Below are 12,623 nucleotides of genomic sequence, written 5' to 3' on the forward strand. Positions count from 1 at the left end.
AACATTGTTGACCTGCCTTTCTACCGTTGAAAATATATACAATCACCTAAAAATCACGTTATTTTGTTTAGACTACATCAGTTTTGTGAGCGAAATGGAGGAACTAACTCCAATAAAGGTAGAAGAGCTTGAAATATTCGACATTTTGCCTGCGGTAGAGGAAACTCCGCTCGATAGCAGCGATCGGTGCTCCGATGAAATTACTATGCCTAACGCCTCGATGAGAAGTTCAGCTGATGTGATACAAGAACCTGTGACCGATAACACTGGTGAAGCTAAGACCACGGTGAATTCTAGCTTCAGGTAAATTAATGCTCCTCGTTTCTCATATTAGCCACCGGGTTTGTTTCGTATACTATTTAAAATTGATGAAAGTTCAAAAAATCATAAATATTAAAACCAATGTTGTTCTGGCATGTGGTAGAAGTTTCTTCATTTGAATGATTCGAGTCAGAAGGTTTATTGGGTTTCTCATTTTATCTCCAACTTTTTTAAAACCAATTATTTCAGGTGTTTGAGATGATTAGTCAGCATGATGGTTTATCAGATTTAAATTCATTGCTTTCAATGGCCCATAAAATGATTCACAATTGAGCTCAAACTGAAACACTGAAAATAAGTTTTTTCACCTTGCTTCATTAATACACCTTTCTTCTTCACGGCTCACAAAACAAGGCTACTCCGGAACTGGCATTTTTAATGTCGTCACCTGATCGTTGAAATAAACAAATCATAGCTATTGCGATGGATTGTAAACCATTACCACGTGACTTGAATGATGATCATATTGAATGCAATACCTTATCTCTACTGTTAAGCAATATTCGACGCAGATGATTGAAGTAAACGTAGGTTAATTTATTTTCCAAAATTATTTCAGTTTGCTCAGAAGAAATAGGCAAATTTTGTAGATCTTTAAAAAAATCGGATTACAGATTGTACTGCAAAAAAAATATTTTAGCATTCTTTAAGAGAATTTAGCTTCATCAGGCATGAAACCACAGACAAACAGACGTACCAGAAGTTCATTTTCGTGGTTCAAAACGACTGTCAATTTAAATCAGTTTCAGTTATGCGGAATATTCCCGCCGCATGGTGGCGCTGATGTGCTTTTTCTTTGGAACTCAGTTGACAGTTGTCTCGCGCCGTGTTACCAAAAACAGAAGAAAGACTGAAAGTTTATTTTTGCGGAATATGATCTGGTTGTCTGTGATAGTACTTCACTTTGGTTAAAAATATTCTTCCATATTCAGACGCTCTTTTCTCTATTGCAGCAATTCGAACGGTTCTGAAATGCCCGATGCCGGTTCAAGCGATCAGTTACGGAAAAAGTTCGTTTGTGAAATCTGCAACAAGGAACTGAGCACAAAACGCAACTTGAAGAATCATAGAAGAACTCACACCGGGGAACGTCCCTTTAAATGTGGCATCTGTAGCAAAACATTTAGCAGCGACATGGTCCTGTATTACCATAAGTTGACTCATACAGGAGATCAGATTTTCCAGTGTGACATATGCGAACGGCGTTTTTTCCTTAAATCGAAATTGTCAACGCACATGAAAGTACACCGCACAGATTGCCCGCATCAGTGTTCGATTTGCGATAAAAAATTTGCAACTAATCTTCGTCTTGAAGACCATATGTTCAGTCACACCGATGAGCGACGCTTTAAATGCGACATCTGCGGTACATCATGCAAAAGATGGAAAACTTTGATGAGTCATATGCAGAAGATCCATGAAATCGATCCCTATCCAAGGTATGCGGCATTTTTGTGCGTATTGTAGTTAAGATTAAGTTTTTCGGTACTCTAATGGCAGTCAGTCATTACCTACATGTCAGAAGATGTGAATAATATTATCTAAGCAATCGAGAAACGCACTGGCCTTGCCGTACGATGCTGATCTAACACGGCAGTTAGCGTATGTTCGAATCACTGCTCGAGACACAATCTAGTACCTTTAATTTGAGCCAGCATATTTTTATCTTCTATTGCAGCACTGCGGGAGGTTCGGACTCAAACCGGACAAATAACGCCAGAGCAACGGTTTATTGAAATACAACTGCGAAATATGCGGTAAACAGTACAAACAACTAGGGTTCTTTCGCCTACATCTAATTCTTCACCAGAGCACTACTTCAGAAACTCCCAATATAAAGCGACATGAGTGTAAGATTTGTGGAAAAGGGTTTTCGCGATCGCAAAGGTTCAAACAGCATGTGGTTTGCCATACTGAAGAGCGACCCTTTAATTGTGATATTTGCGGGTCAACGTATAAGTCAACTGAAAGTTTGCGACTACATAAGAAACGGCACAACTCGGAGAGGCCATGTAGTTGCGAAATTTGCGGGAAAAACTTTTTATTTTTTTCCGAATTGAAGCGGCACAAGCTTTCCCATTTTGATGATCGGCCCTTTAAATGCAATATCTGCGACCGATCCTTCAAAATAGCTTTCAAGCTGAAGAATCATAAAAAAACTCACAATATAGAGTGTGGGCGCAGCTGATCGATTTAGGCTTTTCACCCGTCACCGATGACGACAAAGACGGATTTTACCGCGCAGTTGGAGAGTGAGTACATGATCATTGTTGATTGTGAATTTTCATCCGAACATTGCTAAATCATTTCAATATTATTCTCAGTGTGGTTTGAGAATAAGTTTGCGAATAGCCTTGTTTAGCTTGATTTTCTTGGAGAAAACAACTTTCTGGTTAGGCAAGCAGTAAAAAAAACCCTCATTGTTAAGAAAACATTGAATCGTTACTGAATTAAAATTATACCCTTACAGAATACAGTCCACATGCGTTTTATTATCCGCTCAAATTCCGAGAAACATTTTGGTCCGTTCGTTCGTAGTACGAAAATGTGTATAGATAAATTGGTCGCGTGTGTTTCGGGAGTGACAATTGGGTTTGGATCTGGATGATTTTCGGTGAAAAAACAGTCAAAGAAAAGCAACTGAGACACGCGGTCCCGGTTTGGATCCCACCGGAGAGTGCAAAGATAAAAGAGGAAGATGACTTGTGCCGCTAGTGAAGTGCAACTTGCAAACGGTGGAGGAGATTTTTTCGTGGTGTTTTGGTGCCTGGGTGCATTCGGCGGCCATTTTGAAGAAAGTCGGTTGAAGATTTGGCACGTTGCCAAAAGGAGTGATTTTTCCGTAGGAAAAAGCAAATTACAGCTATCGATTCTCAGAGATTTTCAGAGTTATCAGAGATCGCATGATTTTTGACCCTCTAAGAGTCTTGGATCCAATTGTGGTTTTGCGAATGCAGTTGCAGCGGTGTAAGAAGATCGGCTGGGATGATCCGATCCTCGATGAAGAGCTGGTATTGAAGAAGAAAATAAAGTCCAAATTTTGTGAGATAAATATCATGAGAATTTCGTGACGTGTAACAGTGAACAATCCGGTGGAGTTTCAATAAAACCACACGTTAATTTTAAACGCTCTGCATTCGTTATTATAAAAGGTTATGAAAAGCCCACGACGCGAAGCTGTATGCGGAATCCCGCAGTTTAACGGTGAAGGAGGATTTCAGCACTAGCAATTTCGAGTCAAGATGTTCCTGGATTCCGTTAGAGTTTTGAATACGCTGACTGAAGATATGCCTCCAGCTGAAGGACCCTACCGAATACATACGATCCATTGGTCACTGTACTGGAAAATATCCCTGAGGTTGAGCTGAGTTTGGAGGTCGTCAAGAAACGCTTAATCGCGGAAGAGCTAAAGAGATCCGAACGTCACGAGAACTCCGGGGAGGTCAAGGCTGCGGCATTTTCCGGTGAGAAGAAGCGCAAGTCAAAGAAGTTTCAAGGCAAGTGCCATAACTGTGGCAAGCGAGACCACAAAGCAAATTCGGTTGAGCAACGGAATGCCGTATCATTCGTTGCCAAGCCGTAATATTGAAAAGGATCCTGGTGGAAGGGTGGTTTTCAAGCTTGATTCTTGTTCAAGCGATCATCTAGTGAACGATCTGGCTGTGCTTTCGACAGTTCGCAAGATAAACCAACCTGTCGTGATTCAAGTAGCAAAGGGTGGAGAAACATTGGTATCGTAGACCATTTTAAATTTCTTCACCGGTTACAGTGCCAATTCTGCTGGCCCATCTTCTACAGATGCTCCTCGATGCTACGGCGACATCGCAAGTCGTCCAGATCCGATCAAATGGCTGGAAGCTGTCGACAACGAATTGCAATCCATGAAGGTGTGTGTGGAAGATGACATTCTGTCCAAGCGGAGTGAGACCCCTAAAATCCAAATGGGTATTTCGCTTGAAGGAAAATGTAGATGGGCAGGCCGTAAGATACAAGGCCCGATTAGTAGCCAAGGTTATCTGCAACGTTACGGTGTAGATTTCGAGGACACTTACGATACTGTCGCAAAACTAGCAACCATTAAGATTGTGCTAGCAGTCGGCGTTCACCACCAGTTTCATTTCCACCAGATGGACGTCAAAACGGCCTTCCTACAAGGCAACTTGCAGGAGGACATTTACATGGAGTTCCCGGAAGGCATCAAGGCACCAGTAAAATATGACGTGTAAGCTGCTTAAATCGTTATACGGATTGAAGCAATCTCCACGCTGCTGGAACGAAAAGTTCAACCATGAACTGATCAAGATGGGTTCCAAGAAGTCCCGCCATGACTACTGCCTTTACACACACTGCAGAGGCGGTGACGAACTGTATGCTGCACTATACGTGGAAGATTTGCTTATTGTAGGGAGGGATTTGGATTCCAGCATCGGTTTGAAGAAAAATCTCAACGATATTTTGCATGATTGATTGTGGAGAAGCCCGCCACTTTCTTGAAATAAAGTTGTTGTACAATCGGAGAGCTGGAACCCTTCAACTTTCATAAGAGGCGCACGTGGAAAAAGTCGTCGAACGTTCTGGGTTGGCTGAATGCAATGCTGCTAAAACGCCAATGGAGAAAGGTTTACAACTACAACGAGAAGGGACACCAACTCAAAACCCCTACAGAGAAATGCTTGGTAGCATAGTTAATGTATGTCATGCGATGTTTTCGCCCAAATACCTGTTTCCCAGTAAGGTATTTGGGGCGCTACCAACAGAAGCCTATGGACGCACACTGGCAATGTTTGAAAAGGATCGCTCGTTACCTAAAGGGAAGTGCCAAAACCGTACTGCAGTTTCAACGCAACGACGATCGTCCGCTCATTGACTTTGCCGATGCTGACTGGGCCGCCGACAACGAAGATCGCAAATCCGTGGCCGGATACGTTTTCAAAGTGTTTGGGTCCACAATCTCATGGTGCAGCAAAGAAACAAACTACTATCGCTATTTCGTCAAGCGAACCAGAGTATATTGCTCTGAGTGCTGCAACTGCGGAAGCCATACCCAACAAACAAATTCGTCGAATAACGGCTTGTTAAGCTATAGTTCAGCCGGAATCCACTGAATAATTAATAGCTTATTAAGCTTATTAAGCTCTAAACGAACAAAATTGTTTGCTGGGTATGGATAGCCGGAATCCTCGAAGATATGAATGTCAAGGATCCAGAAGCTCCAGTTGTCATGTTCGAAGACAATAGAGGCTGCATTGGAATGGCCAACAATTTGGAGACGAAACGAAGCAAGCACATTGATGTCAAACACCACTTCATCCGTGACTATATCGCAAAAGGACGAATTCAAGTGAGTGCAGTTGGAACCAGAGATCAGTTAGCTGACATGTTTACGAAGTCATTGGACTCTAATCGATTCCAACAACTACGGATGCACTTTGGACTACACGACTGAGAGGGGGTGATATCAAAGGAACCTATAAGCTTTAAGCAATCGCTGCTTTTTAGACGTTTAAAAGATTTTCATCATTTTCAAACTGTTCTTTAATAAAACCACACGTTAATTTGAAACGCTCTGCATTCGTTATTATAAAAATACCAGAATGAAAGAATTTCGCTATAATATGATTGGGTTAAAATAGGACAATTTTCGCGACGCTCTCGCTGTTCTCAGTATTTCAGTTTGCACCTCTATTCTAGAATGTTGTCGTGAGACGTAATTCTACTGCAAAATAGAACTGTTGCAATCACCTCCCTGACACGTTCGTAGGGGACCATCCATTAATGATGTCACGCGTTTAGGAGGGGAGGGGGTTTAAATTATTGTGACATTTTGTGACATATGGGGGAGGGGGATTAGCTTGAGTGTGACATCACATTTAAACTCAAAAAAAAATAAATAAAAAAGTCACATACCTAACCACAGAGTTCAACTCAAAACTATTTATGATATTTGCATCATGCATTTATAGTTCTACAATCCCTTTTCTGCCTAAGATTTGCTTTAAATAAAATAAAAGACAATTTTTTTTCATGTTAAAAAGCCTAATGTTCGTTAAATATGTTTTACCGTGCAGGTTCGTTTATGAGTGACAGCGCAATTTCATTAATTTTTAGTGTCTCTCAATCCAATCAATAAATACAAAACTTGTGACAAAACGTAAATAAAAATGCTTGACTATTGTAACATGTGGAGAAGATTTGGATTGCGAATTGATTGAAGAAGAGGAACTTGTGACAGCTTGTGACAAGGATGAGGGGGGGGAGTTAATTTTTTCCAAATTTTGCGTGACATCATTAATGGATCGTCCCTAGCCTGTGCTTTTGTATACACGGGAATGAAATGGCATGTTACACTGCTGTGCTTCACACTGCTATAAATAGCGACATCGATAGATCGGACAACAATGGCCGCACGTTAGATGTCTTTCCTTTGCGGCCATTGTTGTTTGGGGCTCGGCATCGAGGGGTTCGTCATAATGGGGGTACTGTCAAACTATAGGTAATGACGGTGTCAGGGAGGTGGTTGCAATTGGACCGAAATTTTTCGAAAATTGTTTTGACAAAAAGTTGTTTAAACGCATCGTAAGACCACCAAAAACATGTTGAAAGTTGAAACAAATGAAGATCACGTGGTTCGTTCTCAACCGTTGGTTCACAGTTGACTTTATGGTTTGATTTTTTTTACCTCAAGTTAAACAATAAATTTTTAACGTGCATGATATGTTTTTGTTTACCAGCTCAAGTGGGAAAAATATTGTTGACCTACCTTCCTACCGGTAAAAATATAAAAAATAACCTAAAACTCAAGTTATTTTGTTTCGACAAAATCAGTTTTGTGAGCGAAATGGAGGAATCCACTCCAATAAAGGTAGAAGAGCTTGAAATAATCGACATTTTGCCTGCGATAGAGGAAACTCCGCTCGATAGCAGCGGTCGGTTCTCCGATGAAACTACTGTACCGAACGCCCTCAGGAGAGATTCAGCGGATGTGGTACAAGAGCCTGTGACAGATAACACTGGTGAAACTAGGACCACGGCGACTTCTAGCTTCAGGTAAATTTATGCTCCTCGTTTCTCATATTTGTCTCCGGGTGGGTTTCGTATACTATTTACACTTGAAGGAAGCTCAACAAATCATAAATATGAACTACAGTGTTATTATGCCATGTGGTGGAAATTTCTTTATTTGAAAGATACGAATTGGTGTTCAATCAGAAGGTTTATTGGGTTCTTTTCATATTGTCTTCGAATTACGCCAATTTTTTAATACCAGTTATTTCAGGTGATTGAGATGATTAGTCAGCAAAATGTTTCATTAGATTTCAATTCATTGCTTTCAATGACCTTTGAAATAATTCCCAATTGAGCTCAAACTGAAAATATGTTTTTTCACCTTGCTTCATTAATACGCGCTTCTTCATCACGGCTAAAAACAAGGCTAGCTACTCCGGAACTGTCATTTTTAATGTCGTCACCTGATTGTGGAAATAAACAAATCATAGCTATTGCGATTGAAATAATCAATTCATCAAGCCATTGCCACGTGGCTTGAATGATCATATTGAATGCAATACATAATCTGTATTGTTAAGCGATATTCGACGCAGATGATTGAAGTAAACGTAGGTTAATTCGTTTTCCAAAAATATTTTTAGTTTGCTCAAGAAAAATAGGGGAATTTTGTAAATCCTAAAAAACGGATTACAAATTTAACTGCAAATTTAATATTTTAGCATTCTTGAAGGGAATTTAGCTTCATTCAACATAGTACTTCACTCTAACTAAAAATATTTTTCCCACATAATCTCAGACGCTCTTCTCTCCATTGCAGCAACTCGGGCGGTTCTGAAATGCCCGATGCCGGTGTAAGTGGTCATTCACGGAAAAAGTTCGTTTGTGAAATCTGCAACAAGGAACTGCGCACAAAACAAAACTTGGAGAATCATAAAAGAAGTCACACCGGGGAACGCCCCTTCGCATGTGGTATCTGTGGCAAAACATATAGCAGCGACAAAGTCCTGTATAACCATACGTTGGCTCATACAGGAGATCGGATTTTCCAGTGTGACATATGCGAACGGCGTTTTTTCCTTAAATCAAAATTGTCAGCGCATATGAAAGTACACCGCACAGATTGCCCGCATCGGTGTTCGATTTGCGATAAAAAATTTACAACGAATCTTCGTCTCGAAGACCATATGTTCAGTCACACCGATGAACGGCGCTTCAAATGCGACGTCTGCGGTATATCATGCAAAAGAAGGAAATCTTTAATGAGTCATATGCAGAAGATCCATAAAATCGATCCCTACCCAAGGTATGTGGCATTTATGTACGTATTGTAGTGAAGAAGGGTTTCTGTACTGTAGTAATGACAGTCAGTCATTACATGTCAGAAAGTGTGGATAATATAATCTTAGCATTCGAGAAACGTACTGGCTTTGCTGTACGATGCTGTTCTATCACGCCAGTTGCCGTATGTTCGAATTACTGCTTGTGACAGCATATTTTTTCTTCTATTGCAGCATTGTGGAAGGTTCGAAGTCAAACCGAACAAATAAAGGCCGAAGCATTGGTTTAGTGAAATACAACTGTGAAATTTGCGGTAAACAGTACAAACAACTAAGGTCCTTTCGCTTACATCTAATTCTTCACCAGAGCACTACTTCAGAAACTCCCAATATAAAGCGACATGAGTGTAAGATTTGTGGAAAACGGTTTTCGCGATCTCATAGGTTCAAACAGCATGTGGAATGCCATTCTGAAGAGCGACCCTTTAATTGTGATATTTGCGGGTTAGCATATAAGTCAACTGAAAATTTGAGACTACATAAAAAACGGCACAACTCGGAGAGGCCATTCAAATGCGAAATTTGCGGAAAAAGCTTTGTATTTTCTTCCGAATTAAACAGGCACAAGCTTACCCATTTTGATGAACGGCCCTTTAAATGCAATATCTGCGACCGATCTTATAAAATAGCTTTCAAGCTGAAGAAACATAAAAAAACTCACAATATAGAGTGTGGGCGCAGCTGATCGATTTAGGCTTTTCACCCGTCACCGATGACGACAAAGACGGATTTTACCGCGCAGTTGGAGAGTGAGTACATGATCATTGTTGATCGTGAGTTTTCATCCGAACATTGCTAAATTATTCCAATACTATTCTCAGTGTGGTTTGAGAAAGAGTTTGTGAATAACCTTGTTTAGATTGATTTTCTTGGAGAAAACAACTTTCTGGTGAGGCAAGCAGTAAAAAAACCCTCATTGTTAAGAAAACATTGAATCGTTACTGAATCAAAATTATACCCTTACAGAATACAGTCCACATGCGTTTTATTATCCGCTCAAATCTCGAGAAACATTTTGGTCCGTTCGTTCGTAGTACGAAAATGTGTATAGATAAATTGGTCGCGCGTGTTTCGGGAGTGACAATTGGGTTTGGCTCTGGATGATTTTCGGTGAAAAAACAGTCAATGGAAAGCAACTGGGACACGCGGTCCCGGTTTGGGTTCCACCGAAGAGTGCGAAAATAAAAGAGGAATGCGACATGTGCCGCTGTTGAAGTGCAACTTGCAGACGGCTCCACGGAGGAGATTTTTTCGTGGTGTTTTGGTGCCTGGGTGCATTCCATTTTGAAGAAAGTCGGTTGAAAATTTGGCACGCGTTGCTAAAAGAAGTGATTTTTCCGTGGGAAAAAGCAAACTACAGCTATCGCATCTCAAAGATTATTAGAGATCGCAAGATTTTTCGACACTCTAGGAGTCTTGGATCCAATTGTGGTTTTACGAACGCAGTTGCAGCGGCGTAAGAAGATCGGCTGGGATGATCCGATACTTGATGAAGAGCTGATATTGTAGAAGAACCTAAGGTCCGAGTTTTGTAAGATAAATAACACAAGAATTTCACGACGTGTAACAGCGAACAATCCGGTTAATTCTGAGTTGATCAGATTCTCAGATGCGTCCCGCGGAGCGTACGGGTGCAACATATACCTGAGAAGCGTTTAAAAAGATTGTTCCACAGAAATCAAATTTTTGTGTAGAAAGTCACGAGTATCTTTGCTAAAGGAGATCAACAGGGAGGAAGTTGAAGATTCGACTCCAGCGGGAATAACTATTCCGCGGTTGGAATTGTGTGCTAATCGTCGAGAGCAACTGCACGTTGACCTGAACGTATTATTGGTACGAGAAGACTTTTTTCCTGTTCAGGCGAAATGAACGATTCATCGTGTGCTGCGGAACTTCATAAGATGTTTGCGAATGATGCCGAAGGTCGTGAAGCAGTATACAGGTGACTTGCCAAGCGCTCGCGTGACTGCTGCCCAGCCGTTTGAAAGGATAGACGTAGAGTATGCCGGCCCGTCTTATCTGAAGATGGGTCGTCTTGAAGAACCACGTTAGCGTATTTGTATGTATGTTCCCTAACAGTACTTTGACAGCTTTGGTTTTTGGACGCACGTGTTTTCCAAAACAGCTCCGATTGTGTTTTATTTTGCGGACCCCGTCCGTCGTGCAAATTTTTTACATCATCGTTTCCGCTAACGGAACACCCCTGGACACGAAATGACCTCTACGGTCGACCGAACCTTTTTTATCAACTTCAAGGCAGTCCCAAACAGGCTCAAATGCACAAACATCTCTGATTTTATTATGCAGAAACTGAATTTTCCACCGACTCAGGTCAAACACCTCCAAATCATCAACGGCCGTGTCTACGTTGGAACTGAATCCCCCGAGATAGCCCAGAACATGGTTCAGAGACACAACATGCAACACGAGCTGGAACACGACGGAAAACTCTACCGCACTCCTCTATCCATGAAGGACGGTACAATTGAGGTTAGGATCCATGACATTCTACCGAAAATTACCAACCATCAACTGGTACAAAGGATGAATGAATACGGACAAATTCACTCTGTGCGAGAAGAGACCTGGAAAGACTTTTGACCTGGCGTACCTAACGGCGTTCGTATTTTACGAATGGTCCTCTCCAAACCGATCCCATCTTACGTACACATCGATACGGAGATGTCACTCGTCACCTACCGCGGGCAAGTGGCGACGTGCAAGCACTGTAACCGAAATGTACACTTTACCCAAACCTGCGCTGAATATGCTAAATCATTGCGACCATCCGTCAATGACCGCCTCACTCTCGCGGACGTCGTCAAGAACTCCAACACCGTGAGCAGCGCTAACGTTGGAAACTCGGCGGAAAAAAGTTTCGATCCCTACGTGGATTTCACCGAAATCAAGCGAGCTAGGCGCAGTAAAACCAACAAAACTGTCGACAAAAATACACAACGGGACCGATCCAATTGCTAGTCAAATTTCCATCTCTTCGACCGAATTTCCAACCGAGACGCCAGTGGGCGAGCTCGGCTCGGAGAATGTCATACCCCCAGAATCTGAAGCGGCATCGACATCTCACAATACAGAAGACACCAACGAAATGGACACACCGGACACCAACGGCATCGAATCACCACCTTTCTTCGGTTTTCCCATCACTGAACTAAACAACAGCAACAATAAAAGGAAGCACAACAAACAACAGTCAGCTACAAACAACATCGATAATGGGAACCGTTCTACACAGTCCATCCCCCGTTCCCGATCCCCATCAAAAACAAAGCCCAGAAACTAAAAACATTCTCCAGCACACCCCCTATACACCCACAGACAATCCCCACCCCGCTCTCAACCACTCCAATAACAATAAAAATGGATAATTCACCGCATTCATCACCATCATCATCAGAATCGATTCCGGATGTCCAAAATAGGCCTTCGGAGAGATGCCTCGCGTTACAGTGGAACCTACGTGATCTACGCGCTAACAAGTGTGAGTTAAAGCAACTCATTGCCGACTATCAACCTGCTGTAATAGCCATCCAAGAAACTATGGTCAACGCCGGAACTATACCCGCAGATTTCATTGGGAAGGATTACACACTACTGGTTGAAAGCGGCTCCAGCCATACGTGGACCCATGCGGTTGGCCTGGCAATCCGCGAAGGGATCCCTTACGAAAGACTCCAGATCCAGACCACCTTCCAGGCGATAGCGATTCGCATGCAGATACCCACAGCTGTTACAGTAGTTTCAATCTATCTTCCGCCTAACTCAGGACACATCGGTGACCAACTGGCAGAGCTCCTCGAGCAGCTGCCTGAACCAGCTTTGATACTAGGAGACTTCAACGCACATCACCCTGCATGGGGATCCTGTCGTGCAGACACCCTCGGTCGGTTTATTGCCGAAAAAGCTCTAATGAGAAAACTCGTGATCTTAAACGGTGGT

At 42.0% G+C, this 12,623-nt stretch overlaps 1 protein-coding gene across 1 annotated transcript; it reads left to right on the top strand.

Moving 5' to 3' along the window:
• On the top strand, positions 1 to 2,797 carry LOC129729978 (gastrula zinc finger protein XlCGF7.1-like). Its single transcript, XM_055688915.1, has 3 exons — positions 1 to 303; positions 1,275 to 1,760; positions 2,000 to 2,797. Exons 1-3 carry the CDS (start codon positions 95 to 97, stop codon positions 2,055 to 2,057), a joined length of 753 nt encoding a protein of 250 aa, XP_055544890.1. The 5' UTR covers positions 1 to 94; the 3' UTR covers positions 2,058 to 2,797.
• Positions 2,798 to 12,623: the final 9,826 nt, after the last annotated feature.

This window comes from Wyeomyia smithii, chromosome 1, assembly GCF_029784165.1.
Source record: "Wyeomyia smithii strain HCP4-BCI-WySm-NY-G18 chromosome 1, ASM2978416v1, whole genome shotgun sequence".
Taxonomy (NCBI): domain Eukaryota; kingdom Metazoa; phylum Arthropoda; class Insecta; order Diptera; family Culicidae; genus Wyeomyia; species Wyeomyia smithii.